Source organism: Nycticebus coucang, chromosome 6 (genome assembly GCF_027406575.1).
Source record: "Nycticebus coucang isolate mNycCou1 chromosome 6, mNycCou1.pri, whole genome shotgun sequence".
NCBI classification, from domain to species: domain Eukaryota; kingdom Metazoa; phylum Chordata; class Mammalia; order Primates; family Lorisidae; genus Nycticebus; species Nycticebus coucang.
In genome coordinates, this window is record NC_069785.1 from 51,205,310 (window position 1) to 51,233,248 (window position 27,939).

At 36.6% G+C, this 27,939-nt stretch overlaps 1 protein-coding gene across 1 annotated transcript in view; it reads right to left on the minus strand.

The window, feature by feature from the left end:
* The window catches only part of FAM227B (family with sequence similarity 227 member B), a 216,081-nt gene that overhangs the window by 35,877 nt on the left and 152,265 nt on the right, over positions 1 to 27,939 (minus strand). Inside the window, exon 11 of the mRNA XM_053595546.1 lies at positions 24,267 to 24,429. Coding sequence (XP_053451521.1) covers positions 24,267 to 24,429 — 163 coding nt within the window. The remainder of the gene's footprint in view (positions 1 to 24,266; positions 24,430 to 27,939) is intronic.

Below are 27,939 nucleotides of genomic sequence, written 5' to 3' on the forward strand. Positions count from 1 at the left end.
ACAGATACAACCTATAAACTTTTCTTTTTAACAGGACCCATATAAATTATATCAACATTTGTCTCTAAGTTTTTAATTTTTTAAATAATTTGTGTTTCACATATTAAAAATTTAATAGATTTGGGGGTATTCTTTTGTTAGCTTACTCTCAACACATAAAGGGCTTATGATGGTTTACAAAAACATGGACAATGTGTGAAGGGAGAATTAGGAGCCCCAAATACATTTTGTACAAGATTCTACATAGTTTAAATATGTACTATACATTCAGTTCTAAGTCCTGGAGGTCAAAGTTTTTCCTCCTGTTTTACTAATAACTCTGATACTAAGTGATCTAGTATTGAAAAGAAATTAAAAAATCATTCTTAAAAAATTATATTCCAATTTTATACTAATAATGAAAGAGGCAAAGAAGTTCATATTATTTCTAAATGTACATTAAAATCATGTTAGAAGATATAAGCTTTCTTGTGAGGTACAATTATATTGACTCCCTCTCATCCTCTCCACATGCACCTCCAGTCTGCTCTGTGTTTAAATGTGATTTAATGTAGGACTAACTGTATAAATATCAAGTTAACTATATATCCTCAAATATGAGGAACATTATCATAGCATTCCTTCATTTTATGTTCTCCGTTGGCTTCTCTGCCTCTTCCACCCTTCTTGCAAGTCATAATTGTGATTATCCTTAAAAGCCTAGAATATGCTCTTATTTTGTTCTGGAGTTACACGTTTCTCTATGGTAAATGGCAAACAATTAAATACGAGAATGTTTGACTCTGTGGGAGCTGAAACTAGTCTTCCAGTGTTAGATTCCAAGTGCTATTCTTCTCTCTAGAACAGGCGTCCTCCAACTTTTTAAACGGGGCCAACAGTCGGCCCTCAAACTGTTGGAGGGCCAGACTATAGTTTAAAAAAAAAAACAAACTATGAACGAATTCCTATGCACACTGCACATATCGTATTTTGAAGTAAAAAACAAAATGGGAACAAATACAATTCACACCACTTCATGTGGCCCGTGGGCCGCAGTTTGAGGACGCCTGCTCTAGAGTCTTCAGGCAACTTACCTAATTTTCCCATGCCTCACTATCCTCATCTGTAAAATAGGGACAGTAATATGTGGGTCATTACAAAAGTTTTGAGATACACAAAAATTGTATCAGGTTATTAAGTATAAATGTCTAATTTCCTTAAATATTAAGTTTGACAGCTGATATCCCTGACATTTCACTTTGACATTTTTTTCTTTTTTCTTATTATGACAGCACATCATCATTCTTTCAATAACACATTTTGGCTTGTAATTGTCTTTCAAAATTTTTTTAGAATAATTTTTGTGAAATCACAGGCAAAAAATTCATGTTATTTTTGGGATACGTTCCATTGTGGAACCAATGCAGTGCAAACAGCTCAAAATAGCAATGAAATATTTGGGAAGTATGTGGCTAATGAATGTCCAGTACATCAATGGTTTAAGAAGTTCCATTCTGGGTGGCGCCTGTGGCTCAGTGAGTAGGGCGCCGGCCCCATATACCGAGGGTGGTGGGTTCAAACCCAGCCCCGGCCAAACTGCAACCAAAAAATAGCCGGGCGTTGTGGCAGGTGCCTGTAGTCCCAGCTGCTTGGGAGGCTGAGGCAAGAGAATCACATAAGCCCAGGAGCTGGAGGTTGCTGTGAGCCGTGTGATGCCACAGTACTCTACAGAGGGCAGTAAAGTGAGACTCTGTCTCTACAAAAAAAGAAGAAAAAAAAAGAAGTTCCATTCTGGTGATTTTCATCTTGAAAATGAGACACCCAGGTAACCTGAGACCAAGAACAATTACCACCTGAAAGCTGTAGTAGAAGTGAATCCATCTCAACCTATGTATGAATTAGCACAAGGTTTGACATTACTAGTCTGTAGCCGGGCGTTGTGGCGGGCGCCTGTAGTCCCAGCTGCTCGGGAGGCTGAGGCAAGAGAATCGCTTAAGCCCAGGAGTTGGAGGTTGCTGTGAGCTGTGTGAGGCCACGGCACTCTACCGAGGGCCATAAAGTGAGACTCTGTCTCTACAAAAAAAAAAACAAACAAAAAAACTGACATTACTAGTCCAAAAATGTAGGACCATTTAAAAAAATAAACAAATAGATGGGTACTGAATGAAGTAAATTTATCAGAAGATAAATAATCTTTTTCTAAACATATTTCATCCTTTTTATTTTAAATTGATTTGATCCCTAGGGCTATTTAAATACAACTAAAATATTGACAATGAAACAAATACCGAAATACATAAATTATAATTATTAGTAGCTCAGTTCACCACACTGAGCTTTCAATATAAGATATACATTGATGGGAGAATAATGATGATGATAAAAAGTGCTATTTGGGTAGTGCCTGTGGCTCAGTGGGTAAGGTGCCAGCCCCATATACTAAGGTGACAAGTTCAAACCTGGCCTGGCCAAATTGCAACAAAAATAAAATAGCCAGGTGTTGTGGCGGGTGTCTGTAGTCCCAGCTACTCGGGAGGCTGAGGCAAAAGAATTGCCTAAGCCCAGGAGTTGGAGGTTGCTATGAGCTGTGATGCCACAGTACTCTAACGAGGGCGATAAAGTGAGACTCTGTCTCTAAAAAAATAATAATAATAAATAAAATAAAATAAAAGTGCTATTCTTTCTTGAGCAGTATTGTGGGCTTCAGGCCTTAACATCATCATGAAAAAGCTTTAACCTCAGCTATGCTTACTCTACTGACTATAATAAAATTTAGCTATGATCTTAATCTAACACATTTTCTAAATCATGGTTAAAAGACATGTGAGTTAAGGTTTCAAACCCACAAATTAAGGAGCATTCACTTTCAGAGCATCTGTTGTTGCCTTCTCAAGTCTTTAGCCTATTAATAGAAGAGTTGATGATAGACAAAAATCTTAAAACAACTTCCATATCCATTGAGCTTTTAGGATGTTCAAAAATCTTTGTTTACTTATTTAATTTCAAATAAATGTGAGGGTACCTACAATTAAGTTACATTGTTTTTATTTTTAAGGTAAAGTCCAAGTTGTAGTTGTGTCCTTCACCCAGGAAGTGTGCTTTACATTGTATCCATTAGGTGAGAACTTACTGAACTCCTCTCCCCTTCTTGAATTTAATTGAGTTTTTCTTTCATGTGAACCTGTAGTTGTTAATTTACTATTTTCAACTTAGTATTGAGTACATGGCATGCTTTATTTTCCATTCTTGTGATACATTACTTAGATTATTTCATAATAATCCTTCTAGGTTATTATGTAATAATCCTAGGTTATTAAGAAAGATACAGTCTCCATCGTTTTTTCAATGGCTGAACAGTATTCCATGGTACACATTTACCACAGTATATTAATTTATTCATGGGTTTATGGGCAATTGGGTGGTTTTCACATCCTCGCAATTGTGAATTGAACTGCCACAAACATTTGAGTGTGAATGCTCTTATAGTAAAATGACTGTTTTTCTTTTGGGATTGCAGGATCAATGGAAGGTCTACTTTTAATTTTTTGAGGAGTCTTCATACTTTCCCTTAAAGGCTGTACTAGTTTGTGGTCCCACTGATAGGGGCACAAGTGTTCCCTTCTCTTTGCACCCACACCAGCATCTACTGCTTTAAGACCATGTTATGTGTTGGCCATTTGTCTGTCCTCATGAGAAAAGGTTCTGTTCATGTCTCTTGCCCAGTTATTAATGGAGTTGTTCTTTTCTTGTTGATTTGCTTGAGTTCTTTGTAGATTCTGGTCATTAGCCCTTTGTCAGATTTGTTGCTTGAGAGTATCTTTCCCTACTCTGAAAGTTGCCTATTTGCTTTGTCAATTGTGTCCTGACCAACGTAGAAGCTTTTTAACTTCATGAGGCCCATTTATTTATTTTTGTTGATGCTGCAATTGCCTTTGGTGTCTCCTTTATAAATCTTGTCCTAGGTTAATAAGATTCAGAGTTTTCCTCACACTTTCTTCAAGAGTTTTTATAATTTTGTGTCTTATATTTAAATGTTTCCATTGGGAGTTAATTTTTGTAAGTGTTCAGAAATACAGGTCTAGTTTGAGTCTTTTATATATGACTAACCAGTTCTCCCAGCACCATTTATTAAATAGTTCTTCTTCTTCTTCTTCTTCTTCTTCTCCTTCTCCTCCTCCTCCTCCTCCTCCTCCTCCTCCTTCTTTCTCCTTCTCCTCCTCCTCCTCCTCCTTCTCCTCCTCCTTCCTTTTCTTCTTCTTCTTTTTTTTTTTTTTTGCATTTTGGCTGAAGCCAGGCTTGAACCCACCACCCCCAGTATATGGGGCCAGCGCCCTACTCCTTGAGCCACAGGTGCCACCCTAAATAGTGATTCTTTTCCGAGTGTATGCCATTATTTGCTTTATCAAAGATCAGAGGGTGATATGAGGCTGGTTTCATCTCTAGGTTCTCTGTTATCTTCCATAGATGTATGTCTTTATTGTCATGTCAGTAACATGCTGTTTTGAATACTACGGACTTGTAATATAACCTAAAGTCTGGTAATGTGATGACTCCAGATTTGTCCTTGTTTCACAGAATTGTGTTGACTAGTCAATGTTTTATCTGGTTCCATAAGAAATGAATAACTATTTTTTCAAGTTCTTCAAAGTATGACCTTGGTATTTTAATGGGGATGGCCTTAAATATGTAGATTGCTTTGTATAATATAGACATTCTATCAATGTGCATTATTCCCAGCCATGAACATGGTACATTCTTCCATTTTTAAAAATATCCTCTGCTATTTCTTTTCTTAGTATTTCATAGTTCTCTCTGTAGAGATCCTTCACATCCTTTGTTAAGTATATTCCCAGATATTTCATTTTCCTTGATGCTCTTGTGAAGGGTATTGTGGCTTTGATTTGATTCTTAGCTTGCTTGCTGTTGCCGTGAATGAAAGGTACTGATTTGTGGACATTGATTTTACATCCCAAGACACTACGGTATTTTTTGATAGTTTCCAGGAGTCTCATGGCGGAGTCCTTGGGATTTTCTAAGTATTAGATCATATCATCAGCAAAGAGCAATAGTTTGATCTCCTCTGTTCTCATTTGGATATCCTTCTCTTACCTAATTGTATTGGCTAGAACTTCCAGCAATATGTTGAATAATAGCGGTGATAGTGGACAACCTAGTCTGGTTTCAGTTCTAAGTGGAAATACTTTCAGTTTTTCTCCATTCATATGACATTGGCTGTGGGTTTTTCATAGATGGCTGCTATTGTTTAAGAAATGTTTCAACTATGCCTACTTTTTTAAGTGTTCTTATCAAAGAAGGATACTGCATTTTGCCAAATCCCTTTCCTGCATCTATTGACAGGATCATATGGTCTTTGTTTTTACTTCTGTTTATGTGGTGAATTATGTTTATGTATTTGCATATGTTGAACCAGACTTGCATCCCTGGGTTGAAGCACAACTGGTCACGATGTATTATTTTTTCATGTGCAGCTGAATTATGTTTGCTAAGATTTAACTATTTTTGCATCAATACTCATTAATGATATTGGTCTGTAGTTTTCTTTTTTGCTGAGTCATTTCCCAGTTTTATTATCAGAGTGGTATTTGCTTTGTAGAAGAAGCTGCATAGGGTTCCTTCCTTCTCAGTGTTTTGGAATAGGTTCTGCAATATTGGTATGACCTGGTTGAGTCTAGGTAGGAAGTATGATTCCAAGAATTGGTACATTTCCTCCACATTTTAAAATTTCTATGAAATTTGTTTAAAAAAAGATTATTTATCTTCTGATAAATTTACTTCATTCAGTACCCATCTATTTCAGTCTGCAGTCACTGCCACCACTGACTAAGGCTTTATCAATTTTATTTATCTTTTCAAAGAACAAACTTTTTATTCTGTTAATCTTCCAAATAGTTCTTGTGTTCTCTTTCACTTAGTTATGACTTAATTTTAGTTATTTCTTTTCTTCTACTGGGTTTGGGAATGAATTGCTCTTCCTTTTCCAGTTACTTGAGATGATTCATTAGATTATTAATTTGCATTCTTTCTGACTTCTGGATATGGACATTTAATGCAATAAATTTTCTTCTTAGAACTGCTTTTGCAGAATCCCACAAATTTTGATAGCTTGTGGCTTCACTGTCATTTTGTTCAAGGAATCTATTGATTTCCTTTTCTTTTTTTTTATCTCTTCCTTGACCCAACTGTCATTCAGCAAAAGGTTGTTTAGTTTCCATGACCTTGCGTCAGGATATGTATTTCTGTTGGAATTGAGTTCTACTTTTATTCTTCTCTGGTCTGTGAAGATAAAAATTATAATTTTTATTCTTTTAAATTTGTTGAGATTTGTGCCCTGAGATATGATAGATCTTGGAGAATGATCCATGAGCTGGCAATAATAATATATATTCAGCAGTACTGGGGTGAAATGTTCTATATATGCCTTTTCAGCCCATTTGTTCTATAGTCATGTTTATGTCCATCATTTCTTTCTTTAATGTCTGCTTGGAGTACCTGGACAGTTCTGTCAGTGGTGTGTTTAAGTCCCCTACTATTATAGTGTTAATATTGGGGGCATATTATATATGTATGCATATATACATACATATATATATTTAGTATTAAAATGTCTTCTTTTTATAATGCTCCCTTGAACAATATAAAGTGTCCATTTTTGTCTTTATTTTTATTGCTATAAAGATGATTGTGTCCACCAAAAGATTGTAATTCCTGCTTTCTTTTCATTTCCATTTGCCAGAAATATTGTTTTCCAACCCATTAGCCTTAGTCTTGATTTTTCCTTGGGGGTTAGATGTGTTTCCTAAAGACAGAAAATACTTGGCTTGTACTTTTTTAAAAAAGATTGATATGAGGGTACAAATGATTAAGTTATAATGTTTGCATTTGTTAGGTAAGGTCCCTGTTATAGTTGTGTCCCTCATCCAGGAGGTGTGCAATATACCCTTACATTGTGTCCATTAAGTGAGAGCACACCAATCACCCTCCCTCCTTTCCCTTCCTCCCAATTTGAATTAAAGTGAGTTTTTCTCTTGGGTGGGCATGTACCAGTTTGTGTATAGGCTTCATAATAGTATTGAATACATCGGTTACTTGCTTTTTCATTCTTGTTTTACTTTAAAAGAGAATGTTCTCCAACTCTATCCAGGTTAATACAAAAGTTGTAAAGTCTTCATCATTTTTATGGCTGAATAGTGTCATACATATACCACTATTACATGGTATATTACACTACACTACAGTTTATTAATCCATTCATCCAAAAGAACAAGTGAGTTATACTTTTTTAACAAGCCAGCCAGCCTATGCCTCTTCAGTGGGGAATTCAAGTCATTCACATTTATTGAGAGAATTGATAAATAGCGTGGAATTCTGTTCATCTTGTTGGGTAGAAGTCTGGTGCCTTGTTTTGTCACTTGGGCCATTGCAACAGCTAGGCTTTGTCCTTTAGTTTCTGAGTGTCTATACTTTGCTGATGGTTGAAATGGCTCCCATGCTGGATTTGTGGAAAAATGATGTATTTGGCAAAGGCTGGAGACAGCTAAAAATAAATTCCAATGTACTGTCTAGAGATGTTCATCCATGCCACTATTTCAGTGGTCATGGCTGCTGCCTGCACCAAAGCTGAAACATGTCAGTGGTGGCAGTGACTGCAGACTGAAATGATCCTGAAGCTTGCCTTTCTTTGCTGTCATGACATAAAGCCAAACCATTTCTATACTGTATTGTTACATATGATGACAAATGGATTCTTTTTGATTTGGCACAGTAGTTAAAGACGAAGTGCTGAAACATCCAAAGCCAAATACTCATTTAAAAAAAGCTAATGATGGCTGGGTATGGTAGCTCATGACTGTAATCCCAACACCAGGAATCTGGGCACAACTTAGCTGGATGCTTCTGGTTCAGGGTCTCTTGCAGGATGTAGTCAAGGTGTGGGTGCAGCGTACAGTTATCATAAAAGTAAACCTGGGGAGGATCTGCTTTCAAGCTCACTCACATGGTGGTTTGCAAGATTCATTTCCTCGTGGGCTATTGGAATAAGGATCTCTGTTTCTCATCAGCTGTTGGCTACAGATCATCCTTACTTCCTTACCACATTGGCTTTTCTTGCTTACAACATAGCAGTTGGCTTCTTCAAGAGAGTTCTGAGACAGTGAGCAAGGAAAGGGAAGATGGACTTACATTGGTCTTTTTGTAAACATATCTCAAAAGTGGCATCCTATTATATTTGCCATAATTTTTTGTTAGAAGAAAGTCACAAGTTCAACCCATATTCAAGTGGAGGAACTTACACAAGAGCATACATACCAGAAGAAGGGATCATTGGGGGTTATCTCGGAGTCTGCTTACCTCAAATACAATAAATTATTTTCTTTTTTTGTTATGATTTATCTCCTTTTGTGTTATCTCTACTTTCTCCCACTTCTCTCTCTAGATGCACTTGTTATTGCTCCTTTTCAGGAAAACTATAAAACCTCAGTGAGTCCAGAGAAAACTAATAAAAATGCTCTGTATGCTGAATAGTTTAAAAGTAAATTTGAATGATATATAGGTAAATTCAAGTTTCCCTTGATCATAGTGTTCACAGGTATTTATGGGAAATATGAACATAAATTTCATTAGTAGTTTATCATTATCTTGGAGAACATATTTTTGGGTTCTACCACTATTAGTATCAGGCTCAGGGAGAATTCTAGCCTGCATTGCCCTGTCAGAAAAGCAGTTACAGCTCAGGAATTAGAAGACTCTGATGCTAGTTCTGCTCTATGTATCATCTGGGCAGGCCACTTAATTTATTTGTGCTTTTGTTTCCTTATCTACAAAGTGGGTGTGATGAGTACCTGCTCTTATCACAGTCATAGGACTCTTGTCACTTCCTACAATAATATACAGGGAGATTCCTTCCATCTAAATTGCTACAAAAGACATTTCATTCCTTTTTTGTGGTTGAACAGAACTCATTATCCTAAGTGAAGTATCTCAGGGAATAAAAAGCAAACACCACATGTATTCTCTAACATTGGGAGCTAATCAGTGGGCATGCATGGGCACAAAGAGATGCTAATTGGAAATTAAGACTGGGGAAGAGAGGAGGAGAAAAGACCTACCTATCAGGTACAATGAACACTATTCAGATAATCAGCAAACTAAAAGACCTGATTTAAGAATTATAAAAGGTATTTGTGTAACAAAAACATATGCACCACCTTAATATTTTGAAACAAAAAAATAGATGATGGGAATTCAAAACAAGCTTTGAGAAACTTTCCAGTGCTGATGGAAGTGAGACATTGTTATTGATATTTTCTTCATTAAGTCTGAAAATGTTTTTTCTTATCAGTGGGTATCACATTTTACAATCTCGAAACCATCATGGAAAGAACCATTGCTTTTCAAAGGTGGGTTTCTTTCAAATTTGAATGGGATGAAGTCTTTCCTCAGAACATTTCATGCTTTAGATCTCCATCTCCTGCTTTCCCAGCCCCATACTTATTTAAATTCTCCTACTTTCTCAGTAAACTGGCGTTTTAAATCCTAGCATAGCCTTTGGAAAAACCTAGGCCCATCATAAATGCAAATACAATAAAATACTTAAATTTTTATAATCATGATGAAAAATAGTTGAAAATGAAAGTAAACTATATGCAAGGTTTAGGATACCTTTCAAATATGACTGTAAAACATTTAAAAAATTCTGTTTCCAGCTTGCTCCAGATGAGAAGTAATCAGTGTAAAAACTCCAGAAATATGAAAAATCAGAGTGAAAGGACACCCTCCCCAAACAAAACAATAATTCTGAACCAATGAAAACCGACCAAAATGAGAATATTGTAATGATTAGTAAAGAATTTCAGGAGGCAGAGCAAGATGGCGGCCGAGTAACAGCTTCCTTGCATCTGGGCACTGTGAGTCTGGGGAAATAGGACTCCAGGCATCTCTGGCTGGTGGGATCTGCCTATCATCGCCCCTGTGAGGATACAGGGAGTCAGCGAGAGACTTCTGGACCCCAAGAGGAGGACTAAAACAGTGGTAAACCCGCAAATGGTCGCGTGTGTTCGATCCGTCTAAACCCGCCCACAACTGTAAGTTCAGTAGCAGCGAGACTGCAAACCAGAAAGGCCTTACCTGTGAACTGTTTTGGTGTCTTTGGACTTGGCACTCAGTTGAACTGCCTTGGGGAGAGCCTGAGCGGGAGTGCGGAGAACTTTGGCCGTTGTCTAGGGCCCCAGTCTGAGCCGCTGAGCCAGACGGAGCTAATAGTGTTTGGCTGTGGGTCACAGGGAGCCATTGTGAGCGATCTGCCCTGGCAAGCTCCGCCCTCAGGGTCGCAGAGCTAGAATCCAGTGGGAGCTGGTAACCCAGCGACCAAGTAGCCTAAGGGTGGGGTCTGAGCCGCCTTGCAGCCCTAACCCTCAGGGGCAGAGTGAGACCGGTTTTGGCACACTGGGTAAGTGGATAGCAACTTCAGCAGTGATTCCAGCGACAAATACTTTCCTGGGAAAGCTTCTGCGCAGCAAGTTTACAAGTTCAAAGTGCCTTTTAAGTGGGCTAAAGAGAGATTTAGGGTGTCTACCTGCTGGGGTTTGAGAAGTCAGCAGCCTCCAGTCGTATCAGAACTGTGATTAACATCTCATACCCCAGAAGACCATGTGTTGCCCAGACAATATTCAATAACATATACATACTGCTTGGTTTTTGGTTATGTTTTTTTTTTTTTTTGGTTTGGTTGGTTTTTTTTGTTTATTTTGATGTTGTTTTGTTTTTAATTTCAACCTTTTCCATACAGATCCTTTTTCTTTCTCAATTTCTCTAGTTTAATTATAATTTCTTGTTGCTGCCTTTTTCAATAACTAGAACTTCATTTTTGCTAGTGTTTCTACTGCTATTATTTGGTTTTTCACCCAATTTTATCCTGTAAAATTTTCTGTTTGTTTGTTTTGGTTTGATTTATAGCATTTTTGTCTTTCCTTTCTACTTGGTGGAGGTGGGGTACTGTGTCTGATCAGGTTAGCAAAGAGCTGCTGACCTCAAGGGAACCAACCACCCAACTGGGCACCCCCAGAAGGTGGGTTGTTTTTAAGGTTGTGTCAAAGTACCCTACTGTACACCTATATTGCTCTGTCTCCCTCTTTCTGTGCCTCTCTTCTTTTTGTCAATATTCCTTTTACCCACCCCCTCTCCTTTCTCTATTTTTCTTTTTTTTTCGTATCACTCGGTCCTCCTTTTTTTCATCTCTTTTTTGCTCTTCAACCTTCGCACCCTTCTGGTCCTGTAACCCTTAGTCCACAGGCATGAGAACTTGAAGAGCAAGAGGAAGTGAAAGGAAAATTAGGGCAGGGAAACAGATAAAAGGAATCACTCATGAGGAAGAATCAGCAGAAAACTCCAGGCAACATGAAGAACCAGTCCAGAACAACCCTGCCAAGGGACCATGAGGTAGCTACTGCAGATGATTCCACCTATAAAGAAATGTTAGTAATGACAGAAAGGGAATTTAGAATACACATGTTGAAAACAATGAAAGAAATGATGGAAACAATGAAGGAAACTGCTAATAAAGTGGAGAATTTCAAATATGGATTATAAGAAGCTCAATGCAGTACAAGAGAAAAATAGAAATTCAACACAAAGAAACCACAAAAACAATGCAGGAAATGAATTAAAAATTCACTAAAGAAATTGAATTATCAAAAAAAAAATCAAGCAGAGCTTCTGGGAATGAAAAATTCATTTAAGGAAATATAAAACACAGTGGAAAGCCTTGAGAATAGGCTAGATCAGGCAGAAGAAAGAATTTCAGAGCAAGAAGATAACACCTTTGAGTTAAACAAGTCAGTCAAAGAGAAAGAATAAAGAAATAAGAGTAATGAACAAAACCTACAAGAAATATGGGATTATGTAAAGCAGACTAACAAGATCATAGGCATGTCTGAGGGGTAGAAGAAACTATACAAGAGCTGGAAAACATATTTGAGGAAATATGTGATGAAAATTTCCCAGGTCTTTATAGTAATCTGGACATCCAGATACAAGAAGCACAATGGATTCCTGGGACATTAATTGCCCAGAAGCAATCACTGTGACATAGAGTCATCATATTGGTCAAAGGTAACAAAAAAGAGAAACTCCTATGAACTGTAAGGTGAAAGCATCAGATGACTTACAAAGAAAAACCCATCATATTGAGACCTTACAAGTCAGAAGGAACAGAGGCCCTATTCTCAGTCTTCTCAAGCAGAATAATGGCCAGCCTATAATTTGGTAACCTGAAAATGAAGTTGTTTATGTGAGAGAGAAATAAAGACTTTCACAGACAAGCAAACACTGAGGGAATTTGTCAAGACCAGACTTGCCCTGTAGGAAGTACTCAGTTGTGCATTATACACTTACCAGGATAATAGACACCCAACTGTGTAAAAAAATCCAAATGCTGAAGATCAGAGTTCAGATACCACAATGTCTCAAGAGGTAAAAACAAAGCAATGAAGTTCTACTCAACAGGATGAATAGAAATCCACCCATTTATCAACTCTTTCAATAAATATGAATAGAATGAATTCTCTTCTTAAGAAATATAGGATGGATAAAAAAACACAAACTTACTGTTGTCTCCTGGTTATGATCTAATTCATAAGAACTCATTCAGACTCAAAGGGAAGGGGTAGCAAAAAGTATTCCATTCAAATGCAAACCTCAAGAAAGCTGGTATAGTGATTCTCATGTCAGATAACATAGACTTCAAAACAACAATGTAAAGACAAAGATGGTTATTATATAATAGCAAAGGGAACAATTCAACAAGAGGTATCAACTGTAAATATTTATGAACCTAAAACAGATGCATCCAGATTTATAAAGCAAACCCTACTAGATCTAAACAAAATGATAAATAGCAACATCATAATAGCTGGGAACTTCAATACCCCACTAATAGAACTGGACAGATCCTTCCAAGAAGAAAATAAAAAAATAGGACTTAAATGAGACTCTGAGCAAATGGGCCTTAACAGACATTTGCAGAACACTCTACTCCCAAGCTGCTAAATGTACGTTTTTCTTATTAGCACACAAAATATATATTCTTTAAGACTGATCACATCTGAGGCCTCAAAACATGTCTAAACAAATTAAAAAAGCAGAAATTATTCCATGCATCTTTTCAGACCATAGTGGAATAACAATTAGAAATCACTCCAACAGACACACTCAATTCTACACAAAGTTATGGGAATTAAGGAACTTACTGTTGAACAGTTATTGAATGAGGGAGGAAATTAAGATGGAAATCATAATATTTTTTGAACTAAATGACAAAGGGGACATGAGTTAACAAAATCTGCGTGATTCAGCAAAAGCAGGCTTAAGAGGAAAATTTGGAGTCTTAAATGCCTACATCAAAAAAACAAAAAGATCACAACACAACAATCTAATGAATTCTCTTAAGACATTAGAAAAGGAATAACAAACTAACCCCGAACCCAGCAGAAGAAAGAAAATACTAAGGCCAAGGCAAAACTAAATTAAATTTATAACAAAAGAATTATCCAGAAGATTAATGAAACAAAAAGGTGGTTTCCAAAAAAACAAACAAAATCAACAGATCTCTTGAGAGATTAATCTAAAACAGAAAAGGAAGAACTCTCATAAGTTCAATTAGAAATGAAAAAAGAGATAACATAACTGAAATGCAAAACATCATCTTTGAGTACTATAAAAACCTCTATGTACACAAACTACAAAATGTTGGGGAAGTGGACAAGTTCTTGGAAAACAACCTCCCTAGGTTCAATCATGAAGAAATAGAACTCTTAAACAGACTAATATCTAGTAATGAAATTGAAGGAGCAATAAAAAAAAAAAAACCCTTCCAGAGAATAAAAGTCCTGTAATAGATGGTTTCACAGCTAAATTTTACCAGATCTACAAAGAAGAACTGTTATCTATACTGCAGAAATTATTTCATAATACTGAGAAGGAAGGAATCCACCCTAATTCATTCTATGATGCTAGTATTACTTTGATACCAAAGCCAAAAAGGACAGACTCAAATAAGAAAACTACTGATCAACATTCCTTATGAATATAGATGCAAAAATTATGAATAAGATTCAAGCTAACTGAATTCAGCATTATATCAAAAGAATAATTCACCACAACCAAGTGGGCTACACCCAAGGATGCAAGGATGGTTCAACATATGCAAATCTATAAATGTGATTCACTGCATAAACCAAAAGTAAAAAGAAAGATCATATAATCACGTCAATAGATGCAGAGAAACCATTTGACAACATTCAGCACTCTTATGATAAGAACTCTTTAACAAAATAGACATAGATGGAACATATCTTAAAATTATAAAAGACATATACAACAAACCCATAGCCAACAACAGACCGAATGGGAAATATTAAAAGCATTCCTGCTTAGATCTGAAATAAGATAAGGTTGCTCAATGTCTCCACTTTTTTTTTTTTTTTTGAGACAGTCTCACTCTGAGGCCCTGGGTGGAGTGCTGTGGTGTCATTATTCATAGCAACCTCAAACTCATGGGCTTGAGCAATCCCCTTGCCTCAGCCTCCTGAGTAGCTGGGACTACAAGCATCTGCCACCATACCCAGCTAATTTTTCTATTTTTAGTAGAGATGAGGTCTTGCTCTTGCTCAGGCTGGTCTTGAACTCTTAAGCTCAAGTGATCCACCAGCTTTGGCCTCTCAGAGTGCTAGGATTACAGTTATGAGCCACTGCACTCAGCCTCAATGTCACCACTTCTATTAAGCATAGTGCTGGAAGTCCTAAGCAGAACAATCAGACAAGAGAAGGAAATCAAGAGTATCCAAATGTGGACAGAAGAGTTCAAACTATCACTTTTTGCTGGCAACGTTTATAACTAGAAAACCCCAAAGATTATTCTAAGAGATTCCTGGAATTGATAAAAAAAAAAAAATTGGCAGAGTCTCAGGTTACAAAATCAATGTATACAAATCATTAGTATTTCTATACTCCAACAGCAGTCAAGCTGAAAATCAAATAAAAAACTTCATACCTTTCACAATAGTAAGAAAAAAATAAAATACCTAGGAATAGATTTAGCCAAGGAGGTAAAAGTGAACTACAGGGAGAACTATGAATTACTGAGGAAGGAAATTACAGAGGATTCAAACAAATGCAAAAATATGTCATGCTCATGGATTGGCAGAATCAACATTATTAAATTGTCTATACTATCTAAAGTGATCTACAGATTTGGTGCAACTTCCATTAAAATACCAACATCATTTTTCACTGATCTAGGAAAATAATTCTATGCTTTGTATGGAACCAGAAACAAAGCCTGAAAAAGCTAAAACAATCTTAAGGAAAAAAGACAAATTCGGAGGCATCAATTTACCAGACTTTGCACTATACTACAAGGCTACAGTAAGCAAAATAGCATAGTACTGGCACAATAATAGACATGTAGACAATGGATCAGAACAGAAAACACAGATGTAAAACCATCCTTATATTTGATCTTTGACAAAGCAGACAATAATATACAGTGGGGGAAAAGATTCTCTATTTAATAAATTGTACTAGAAAAATTGGGTAGCCACATGTAGAAGACTAAAACAGGATCTGCACATCTTACCACTCACAAAAATTAATTCATGATGGATAACAGACTTAAATCTAAGGAATGAAACTATGTGAATTCTAGAAGAAAATGTTGAAAAAACCTTTATAGACATTGGCTTTGGCAAAGAATTTATGAAGAAGACCTCAAAGGCAATCACAGCAACAACAAAATTAACAAATGGAACCTGGCTTCTGCACAGCTGAAGAATCAATCAATAGAGTGAATAGACAATCTGCAAAATGGAAGAAAATATGTATTTGCATGGTATACATCTGATAAAGGATGATAACCATAATCTATAAAGAATGAAAGCAAATTAGGAAGAAAATACCAAATCACCCCATATAAAAATGAGCAAGAGACATGGACAGAGGCTTTTTAAAAGAAGATGGACTAATGGCCAATAAACGAGAAAAAAAATGCTGATGGTCTCTAATCACCAGGGAAATGAATATCGAAACCACAATGAGGTATCATCTTATTCCATTGAGAATGGTTTTTATCAAAAAATCCCCAAACAACAGATGCTGGCATGGGTATGGATATAAAGGGCTGCTTATACACTCTTAGTGGGACTTCAAACTAGTACAATCTAAATGTAAAGTTGTATGGAGATACCACAAAGAACTAAAAGTGGACCTAGCAGTCAATCTAACAATCCCACTATTTGGTATTTATCCAAAGGGGAAAAAAAGTCTTTTTATCAAAAATGCACATGCACTCAAATGTTTATTGTATCACCATTCACAATTACAAAGATGTGGAAGCAACCCAAGTACCCATCAATACAGAAGTGGATTAATAAAATGTGGTATGTGTATACCATGGAGTACTACTCAGCCATTAAAAAAAATGATTAATAACTTTTGTAATAACCTGATGGAATTGGAGATCATTCTTCTAAGTGAAATACTGCAAGAATGGAAAAACAAACACCACATGCACTCACTATTAAATTGGAGCTAATCACTCACCACCCATGTACATATTTGGTAGTAAAACTCAACAGAAAGCAAGCAAGTGGGAGGGTATAGACAGTGTGCCTTACATACCTAATGGGTATAAGGCACACTGTCTAGGTGAGGGACACAAACAAATTTGAGTCAAACTCTACAAAAGCAATTTATGTAAGCAAAACATTTTTACTCATGTAATATTCTGTAATAAAAAAAACTTTGTTTTGGACATAATCAAAGATTGATGAGAATTCTTTCATCACTACTCAAGTTTCAAGTTTGATTTAGCCTCATAGTTTCCCTCTCTCCTTGTATTCCAAGCTGTCCTAGTTAATTCCATGTGCTTGTGGTCAGTGCAGCTCTGGAGGTTGGCTTGATTAAAATATATGAGAAGAAGTGTGTTGGGTAGAATCCTGAGAATCTGCTAGAGCAGTGGTCTGTACACTTTTTTGATCATGTATCCCATGAGTAAAAGATATTTGAGTACACTCCCATGTAGGTGTAATTTTAACATATCAGTCTAAATTACTATATTATGTATATCATGAAATTATGTGATCTATAAGTAGAAAAGAGTGAGATGAAATAAAAATTTTTACAGACAAAATTCAACTTATTTAATTTGTTAATGGTACATCAAACTTTTTTTTATTGTTGTAATTGTTTTTTTATTTTCTAATTTTTTTTACTGTTAAATCATAGCTGTGTACATTAGTGCAATCAAGGGGTACAATGTGCTGGTTTCATATGCAATCTGAAATATTCTCATCAAACTGTTCAACATAGCATTCATGGCATTTTCTTAGTTATTGTATGTAGACCTTTGTAATCTGCATTTCTTAGGTTTTGCCTATACCCATTCTAAGATGTACCGTAGCTGTGGTCCCACCCATTACCCTCCCTCCACTCTAACCTCCCCCTCCTTTCCCTTTCCTTGGCCCTTTCCCCATATTCTTGTGCTATAGTTGATTTATAGCCATATGAAAACTATGAATTAGCTTCATAGTAGGGCTGAGTACATTGGATACTTTTTCTTCCATTCTTGAGATACTTTGCTAAGAAGAATATGTTCCAGCTCCATCCATGTAAACATAACAGAGGGAAAGTCTCCATCTTTAAGGCTGCACAATATTCCATGGTATACATGTACCACAATTTGCTAGTCCATTTGTGGGTCGATGGGCACTTGGGCTTCTTCCATGACTTAGCAATTATGAATTGGGCTGCAATAAACATTCTGGTACAGATGTCTTTGTTATATGGTGATTTTTGGTCTTCTGGGCATATACCTAGTAAAGGAATTATAGGATCGAATAGCAGGTCTATTTTTAGATCTCTAAGTATTTTCCAAACATCCTTCCAAAAGGAATGTATTAGTGTGCATTCCCACCAGCAGTGTAGAAGTGTGCCCTTTTCTCCACATCCACACCAACATCTCTGGTTTTGGGATTTTGTTATGTGGGCTACTCTTACAGGGGTTAGGTGATATCTCAAAGTAGTTTTGATTTTCATTTCTCTGATGATTAAGGATGATGAGCTTTTTTTCGTGCATCTGTCTTCTTTAGAGCAATTACTCTTCAAATCCTTTGCCCACCCTGGGATGGGATCACTTGTTCTTTTCTTGCTAATACGTTTGATTTCTCTGTGGATTCTGGTTATTAAACCTTTATCGGAGGTATAACCTGCAAATATTTCCTCCCATTCTGAGGGCTGTCTGCTAGCTTTACTTACTATGTTCTTGGCTGGGCAGAAGCTTTTTAGTTTGATCAGGTCCCAGTAGTGTATTTTTGATACTGCTTCAATTGCCTGGGGAGTCCTCCTCAGAAAATATTCACCCAGGCCGATTCATTCAAGAGTTTCCCCTGCACTTTCTTCAAGTATTTTTGTAGTTTCATGTCTTAAGTTTAAATCTCTTATCCAATGAGAGTCAATCTTAGTTAATGGTGAAAGGTATGGATCCAGTTTCAGTCTTTTACAGATTGCCAGCCACCTCACCCAGCACCATTTCTTAAGTAGGGAATCATTTCCCCATTGAATGTTTTTAATTGGCTTGTCAAAGATCAAATAATGGTAAGTAGCTGGATTCATCTCTTGGTTCTCTATTCTGTTCCAGACATCTACTTCTCTGTTTTTGTGCCAGTACCATGCTGTTTTGATCACTATCAGTTTATAGTAGAGTTTCAGGTCTGGTAGCGTGATTCCTCCTAGTTTGTTTTTATTTCTGAGTAATGTTTTGACTATTCGAGGTTTTTTTCTGAATCCATATAAAATGAAGTATTGTTTTTTCGAGATCTTTAAAATACAACAATGGACCTTTAATAGGAATTGCATTAAAATTATATATTGCTTTGGGTAGTACAGACATTTTAACAATGTTGATTCTTCCCAGCCATGAGCATGGTATGTTTTCCATCTGTTAACATTTTCAGCTATTTCTTTTCTTAGAGCTTCATAGTTCTCTTTGTAGAGATCTTTCACGTCCTTTGTTAGGTATACTCCCAAATATTTCATCTTCTTTGGCATTACTGTGAAAGGAATAGAGTCCTTGACTGTTTGTTTGGCTTGATTATTGTTGGTATACATAAAGGCTACAGATTTATGGGTGTTGATTTTGTAGCCTGAGACATTGCTATATTCCTTGATCACTTCTAAAAGTTTTGTAGTAGAATCCCTAGTGTTTTCCAGATATACAATCATATCATCTGCGAAGAGTGAAAGTTTGATCTCTTCTGACCCTATGTGGATACACTTGATCACCTTTTCTTCCCTAATTGCAATGGCTAAAACTTCCATTACAATGTTAAAGAGCAATGGAGACAATGGGCAACCTTGCCTGGTTCCTGATCTAAGTGGAAATGATTTCAATTTAACTCCATTCAATACGATATGGGCTGTGAGTTTGCTGTAGATGGCTTCCATTAGTTTAAGAAATGTCCCTTTTATATCAATTTTCTTAAATGTTCTGATCATGAAGGGATGCTGGACATTGTCAAAAGCTTTTTCTGCATCAATTGAGAGAATCATATGGTCTTTATTTTTTAGTTTGTTTATGTGCTGAATTATATTTATATATTTATATATATTGAACCAGCCTTGAGAGCTTGGGATAAATACCAGTTGGCTGTGGTGTATAAGTGTTTTGATGTGTTGTTGGATTCTGTTTGTTAGGATCTTATTGAGTATTCACCAATATTCATTAGTAATATTGGTCTATAATTTTCTTTTCTTGTTAGGTCTTTCCCTGGTTTAGGGATCAAGGTGATGTTTGCTTCGTAGAATGTGTTGGGTAGTATTACTTCTTTTTCTATATTTTGGAAGAGGTTTAGTAATATAGGTACTAGTTCTTCTTTAAAGGTTTGGTAGAATTCTGACGTAAAGCCGTCTGGTCCTGGGCTTTTCTTTTTAGGGAGATTTTGTATAGTTGATGCTATTTTAGAACTTGATATAGGCCTGTTCAACATTTCCACTTTGTTCTGGCTAAGTCTTGGTAGGTGGTGTACTTCCAAGTATTGGTTGATTTCTTTCAGATTTTCATATTTCTGAGAGTAAAGTTTCTTGTAATATTCGTTAAGGATTTTTTGAATTTCTGAGGGGTCTGTTGTTATTTCATCTTTACCATTTCTGATTGATGAAATGAGTGATTTTACTCTTTTTTTCTTGGTTAGGTTGGCCAAAGGTTTATCTATTTTATTGATCTTTTCAAAAAACCAACTTTTGGATTTATTGATCTGTTGTATAACTCTTTTGTTTTCATTTTCATTTAATTCTGCTCTGATTTTGGTTATTTCTTTTCTTCTGCTGGGTTTGGGGTTGGAATGTTCTTCCTTCCCAGTTGCTTGAGATGTCCCATTAAGTTATTAACTTCCTCTCTTTCTGTTTTCTTGAGGAAGGCTTGCAGTGCTATAAAGTTCCCTCTTAGGACTACCTTTGCAGTATCCCAGAGGTTTTGATAATTTGTGTCTTCATTGTTGTTTTTTCCAAAAATTTGGTGATTTCCTTCTTAATCTCATCTATAGACCGTCTATCCTTCAGCATAAGGTTATTTAGCTTCCGTATTTTTGTATGGGTATGCAGGTTCCTGTTGTTATTGAGTTCAACTTTTATTCCATGATGGTCTGAGAAGATACAAGGAATAATTTCTATTTTTTTTTTTAATTTCCTGAGGTTAGATTCGTGGCCTAGGATGTGGTTGATTTTAGAGTGGGCTGATGAGAAGAATGTGTATTCAGTTTTGTTGGGATGAAATGTTCTGTAGAAGTCTGTTAAGTCCAGATCGAATGGTTAAGATTAAATCTAAAGTTTCTTTGCTTAGCTTCTTTTTGGAGGATCTATCCAGCACTGCTAAAGGGGTGTTAAAATCTCCAACTACTATGGAACTGGAGGAAATCAAGTTATTCATGTCTGTTAGAGTTTCTCTTATAAATTGAGGTATTTTGGTTGGGTGCATAAATATTAATAATTGAAATTCATCATATTGAGTATTACCTTTAACAAATATGAAGGGTCCATCCTTATCCTTCCTTACTTGGTTGGTTTAAGGCCTATTGCATCTGCGAATAGGATTGCAATGCCTGCTTTTTTCTGCTTTCCAGTTGCCTGGGGTATAGATGAACATCCCTTCACCTTGAGTCAATATTTGTCTTTTAATGTAAGGTGAGATTCTTGTATGCAGCAGATATCTGGCTTGAGTTTTTGTATCCAGTCAGCCAACCTCTGCCTCTTTAGAGGACAATTTAACCATTGACGTTAATTGAGAATATTGATAAGCCTTTCGAGAGTCCAGTGGACATTTTTAATCCTTTTGCGACTGTGGAAGTTGGAATTTGATCAAAATTTTCTGGGTGGGTTTACTTTTGTGGTGGAGGATTATGCTGGTCTTTATGGAGAATAGGTCTGAGAATATCCTAGAGAGCTGGTTAATTATGGCAAATTTCTTCAACATGTGAATGTCATTAAAGTATTTAATTTCTCCATCATAAATGAAACTCAGTTTAGCTGGGTACAGGAGCCTGGGTTGAAAGTTATTTTGTTTTAGGAGATTAAAAGTCGATGACCAACCACTTCTTGCTTGAAAGTTTTCACCAGAGAGATATGTAGTTATTCTAATATTCTTCCTCTTATAGGTGATGGTTTTCTTTCATCTGGCTGCTTTCAGAATTTTCTCCTTCATAATAACTTTAGTGAAATTGATTATGATGCATCTGGGAGATGTCTTATTTGGGTTGAGTCCTACTGGATTTCTGAAACTGTCTGCTATCTGAATTTCAGAATCTCTTGGCATGTCTGGAAAGTTCTCTTTCATAATCTCATGGAGGAGAGACTCTGTGCCTTGTGAAGGCACTTCATTGCTTTTGGGGATCCCTAGAAGATGAATATTGGTTTTCTTTGAATTATCCCAGAGCTCTCTGAGAGAGTGATCTGTTTTTGCCCTCCATTTCTCTTCCTCTTTGAGAGTTTGGGAGTGTTTGAAAGCTTTGTCTTCAATGTCAGAAATCCTTTCTTCTGCTTGCTCCATTCTGTTACTGAGGGATTCTGCTGTGTTTCTCAGATCTTTGAGGGCTATAACTTCTTGTCTCAATGTGTTAACATCTTTGGTCATTTGGTCTTTGAATTCGTTGAATTCTTGCGACATCTTTTGGGTTACTGATTGGAATTCTAATTCGATCATTTTGCTATGCAGATTCTGAATTCGATTTCTGACATCTCAGCTATTTGTTTGTACATGGGATCTTGGGCTGTGTCTGTACCATTGTTCCTTGGGGGAGTTGATCTACTCTGGTTATTTATATTGCCAGAGTGTTTCTGTTGATTTCGACTTGTGATTGTTTTTCACCGTTGCCTCTGGTCCTCAGTGTTGGGGAGGTGTCTCTCCAAGATTAGACCCCAGTGGGATCACTCTATTTTTGCTGGATCTTTGTAGGGAGTGACCCTGTGTAGCTCCTCTGGGGCTGCCCCAGCCAGGGAGTTCTGGTTGTCGGAGCAGCTCCATAGTGTGACATACCTGGATCCAGCAACAGGGCGGGCAGGTGTTGCACACAGTTCTGGGAGTGCCTGGTGTCCAGTGACTTTGGCATAGAGGGCCCAAGGCTCCAGCAGTCTCTGGCCAGGAGAAGGGCTCTGTGCAGAGGCAGGGAGGTCTCTGGAGGGCACATGGCTACCAGAGTCCCTGGTCAGACAAGCAGGCCTGTGTGGAGGCAGGGAGGGTACAGGAGTGAGGATGCGGGGTTGCACGGCTACCGGAACTACTGGTCAGGCATGCGGAGGCCTGGCGGGTGTTGGTCACGGGTCACGGTGCAGCTCTTACTGGGGTCCAGGCAGGCACTGATCACAGGTCGCAGTGCAGGTCTTCTGGAGGTCCAGTAGGCGCCGATCTACATCAAACTTTTCATCCTCAAATTATAGAGATTCGTATCAATATTCTTGAGAGTTGGTTTTTAAATGCTAATTAAATCAGCATCATATCATTATTGACTAGCATTAAAACGTAAAAAATACACTTTGGGTTTGATCCATTGTTTATAGTAATAATATATATCACATTTTGAGTAGTCTTTTTTTTTTTTTGAAGTTTTTGGCCAGGTCTGGTTTTGAACCCACCACCTCTGGCATATGGGGCTGGTGCCCTACTCCTTTGAGCCACAGGCGCTGCCCTTTAAGTAGTCTTTTAAAAAAACTTTTAATTTTATTTTTTTGCCCGCATCTTGGTACAACTGATTGAGTCATTATTAATTTAATTTTTATCCTAGATAAAAAGAATGTCCTTCAGGGAATAGGAGTAATATTCTGCCATTTTTTTGTTTTTAAAATTTATTCTTACATGTTGATATTATCATTAATCTATGGTCTCTTTTCAGGAGTCTTTCAGGCTATTGTTCCATGGTGAGTGTTAATTTAGTTAAAACTAGATGATACAATATATAAATCTGCTTAATTACTGAAAGAAAACAGCAATATATTGTGATATTTAGAACACAACACAAAAGTGCAAAGATGCCATCATTATTGCTCTATATAGCAGAGTGCAGACTGAAATATCAGCTGAGTGAGGGTTACTATTTACTGAATATTAGTAAAATGTAACTTCTGTTTTATTTTTGAGACAGAAATATATATAAATAAGAGTCTTGGTGCTTTCTTATACACCCAAGACTATATAGACTCCAGTTTGAGGATCACTGTACTAGAGCCTTTTGGGGTTCACCTGAGCCCTTAGTAAGGCCTGAGGCTAGAAAGAGTTATACAGAGGGGGTTTGGGGGTATAAGAAGATAGAACTCTGGGCTTTCATGCCTGCCCCAACAATTTTTTATTTTATACTTTGAGCTTTCTGATAATTTTTTATTTGAATAAGAATTCCTTAGATAGAACATGTCTGGAACGCTCTTTGGAGAAGCCTAGAAGCCCATGTCCCACAGTTCTGACAAATGTTTAAAATTTAACACTGAATAGGAAAGTAGCTTTTTATCAGATAGTGAAGTATACCAGTTGTTAAAGTTCCTTGTTTTTATTTTTTTAAATGCAAAATCACAGCCTTAGCTCTAAAAGAGAAAATTTTTCAGCCAAACGTGATACCAAAATTTTGAGCCTAAGTAAATGCTAAATAAAAGCACTGATTAATAAATGTGTTAAGACATTTAGTAAAATGTTTTGAGTAGTTTTGAAACAAATCATGTTAAAACAAAACTTAAAAAAGGATATGGTTCTCGGACTATTTCAGTGAATTTCATATTGTTTTGTTTAGGGGCTTTGCCAAAATCTCCGAACTTATGCATTTCAAGAAAATATAAAATCAGTGGACTCTGACCTCCAGTATTGAAGAGAATCTGATCAAACTCCGGACCATAGCCAATATAATGGGACTGTAATAGAAAGAAAAGTATAAGCTAATTATTACTTTTTAAAGAACGATAATTAAAATATAACTGTATAAGTAAGAATAAAATTACTATTTGCTAAATAAAATAAATAAAAGAAAATTTCACAAAGTGTCTTCTTAAAGGAATTTACTAAGGTATGAATTTGTAGTATGTGCAATAAGGCTCTTATATACTTTTGACTTATCATCCAGCTTGAATATGGGTCAATAGAAATTATTCACTTCTGAAGAACAGAAAGAAAAAAGAATGAAGAAAATGAGCAGAGGCAGGAAAGGCTCAGATTAAAAAAAAATAAGAAAATAATGGCTGAAATATTCCAAATTTTATGAAAAACATATCCAAGAAATTCGACAAACTCTAACTGGAATAAATTCACACCTACACACATCAAAGACAAAGTATTTAAAGAAGAAACAGAGAAAAACTCAAAAGCAGCAAGAGAAAAACTCATCCCATATAAGAAAACCTCAATAAAATTAACAAACAGTTAATAACAAAGGAGGCCAGAAGGCAGTGGGATAACACAGTCAAAGTGCTAATTAAAAAAAGCTGTTGATGAAGAATTCTATGTCAAGAAAACAACAACCAGAAATGCAGTAACTACTAAAACTTTAAGTCTTTCTTCAGTCTTTGTAATGCCAAGATGCTTATTATTGATTCCACTTCCTATAGGGAAGTATTTGCTTTTGTTGATACATAAAGTTCTTTTGAATTTATTTTGCTTATGGTCACTTTTTTATTCTATAGTTTTTAACAAATAATATGTGTTGCAGAATTCCCAGCAGCTACATAATTATTTTAAATAACGGGACTATCATAATAAAAACAATCCTTTGATGGTGAAGACTTAATGATAATATTAGATACATTTTCTATGATGTAAATCATTTCTTTCATCTTACTATCCCATGGTAATTCACATTGGGTTATATATAGCCTGATCTTTAAAATGTACACAAACCCAGCTCAATCTCAGTTTAGATTAAAAAAAAAGAATCTTGCCTATCTACATAGGTGTTTTGTGACCTTCTCCTATTTCTGCCTTGGTTAGTATAACATAAATATTCTATCTTACTAAAGTTCAAGAAATTGACATTTCTGTTGTTTTTCTGCAGTTAGTCATTATTAAATTAGGAAAGCTACAGTTCACAGTTCCCTTTTCCTCTAGGAGAATCTGTGATTTTTTTTTTGAGGCAGAGTCTCACTATGTCGTCCTTGGTAGAGTGCCATGGCATCACCATTCACAGCACCCTCAAACTCTTGAGCTTAAGTGATTCTCTTGCCTCAGCCTCCCAAGTAGCTGGGACTACAGATGCCTGCTACAACGCCTGGCTATTTTTGGTTGCAGTTGTCATTGTTGTTTAGCTGGCCTGGGTGGGGTTCAAACTCACCACCCTCGGTGTATGTGGATGGCACCATAACCACTGTGCTACGGGCACTGAGCCATGATTTTTTTTTTTTTTTTGAGACAATCTTGCTCTGTTGCCTGGGCCAGAGTGCTGTGGTATCATCGTAGCTCACTGCAACCTCAAACTCCTGGGCTCAAGAGATTCTGCTGTCTCAGCTTCCCAAGTAGATGGGACTACAAGCACAGACCACTATTTCTGGCTAATTTTTAGTTTTTAGTTTTTGTTTTTTTTTTTTTAGAAACAGGTCTTGCTCTTGCTCAGGATAATCTCGAACTTCTGGTCTCAAGTAACCCTCCCACCTCTGCCTCCCAGAGTGCTAGAATTATAGGCAAGAGGCACTGCGCCCAGCTTAAGAGTTCAACCAGACAAGAGCTGACTCAGGTGTTAAATGCAAATTCAATGTTTTCTGAAGCCTTAGCCTTTTATTAGATGCTTTAAAGCAGAAAGTCCCAAGTTGCCGACTGATCTCTTCCTTACAGACACTCCAAATAGTCAAACAAATTAACAGAAGCTTCATTGCTTCCGTCCATTCCACAAAAGATAATGGCAGAAATTTATCAGAGCACTTTAAGATTTCATAAACTTTTCAAATCTTTTCATAAGATTTCATAGACTTTTATAAGTCAAAAGTCTACTTAGCTTTACATTTGAAGAAACCTGTAAACTTTGGAATGATCACAAGGGATGAACTAGAAAGTCCAAAGGTGGGTTTTTGCCCACATTTTCCTATTAATTTATTAAGGGATAAACCTGACAACGCATAGAAAACTAACCTTTGATTTTTGAAGTTTGAATATGTGTTCTGACAATGCTCATATCCAATGTCACTTCCAGAGATACAGAATGCACAGGTACTCGTTCAACATTTGGAGAACTTTGGTGCTAAGAATCCTTTTTTTTTTTTTTTTTGTAGAGACAGAGTCTCACTTTATCGCCCTTGGTAGAGTGCCATGGGGTCACACAGCTCACAGCAACCTCAAACTCCTGGGCTTAGGCGATTCTGCTGCCTCAGCCTCCCGAGTAGCTGGGACTACAGACACCCGCCACAGTGCCCGGCTATTTTTTTTTTTGGTTGTTGCAGTTTGTCTGGGGTGGGTTTGAACCTGCCACCCTCGGTATCTGGGGCCGGCACCCTACCCACTGAGCAACAGGCGCCGCCCCTTAGGATCCTTTTTAATGTTGAACTGAAATCTATCTCCCCATACTTTTCATTTATTGGTAAAATTATCTTTTTTTTTTATAAGCCACAACAAAAAAACCTAATTCTGCTTCCCTACAGTAGCTCTCTATATATTATAAGCAGTTATATGGCCTCCAGAGTCTTTTCCTTTTCAGAAGAAATACCTTTACATATTTCGGTCATTGCTCAAGCAATATGGTTTCAGATCCCTTCATAATTATGATTATTTTCTATTTAAATACTTCCATTTGTCTACATCCCCTTGACAATGCAGGTTTATAAAATGGATGTATTACACTAATTATTATCTAATTATATGTTATGGACTGAGTGTTTGTGTCCCCTCCAAAGTCATGTGTTGAAGCCCTAACCCCCAATGTAATGGTATTTGGAGGTTGGGCCTTTTGGAGGCTATTTAGTTTAGATAAGGTCATCAATGATGATATTAGTGTCCTCTTAGGAAGAATAGACCAGAGCTTTCTCTGTCATGCGAGGACACAATAAGAAGGAGGCTATTTGCAAGCCAAGAATAGAGCCAGCTTTCACAGGGAAACCAAATTGGCTGACTCATTGATCTTGGAGGTCCCATCCTCCATTACTGTGAAAGATAAATTCCTGTTGTTTAAACTAGAAAATGGTGTTTTTTTGTTTTTTTTTTAATGGCAGCCCAGCTGACTAATACAATAAAGCAAGGCCAATAATGCAGCATAATACAATAAGACAAGGTCAATGATGCAGCAATATGGTGGGTGTACTACTAACAATGTATTTCCAATTGGCTGTCTTTTTTTTTTTTCATTAAATCATAGCTGTGTACATTAATGCAATCAAGGGGTACAACGTGCTGGTTTTATATACAATTTGAAATGTTTTCATCAAACTGGTTAATATAGCCTTCACGGC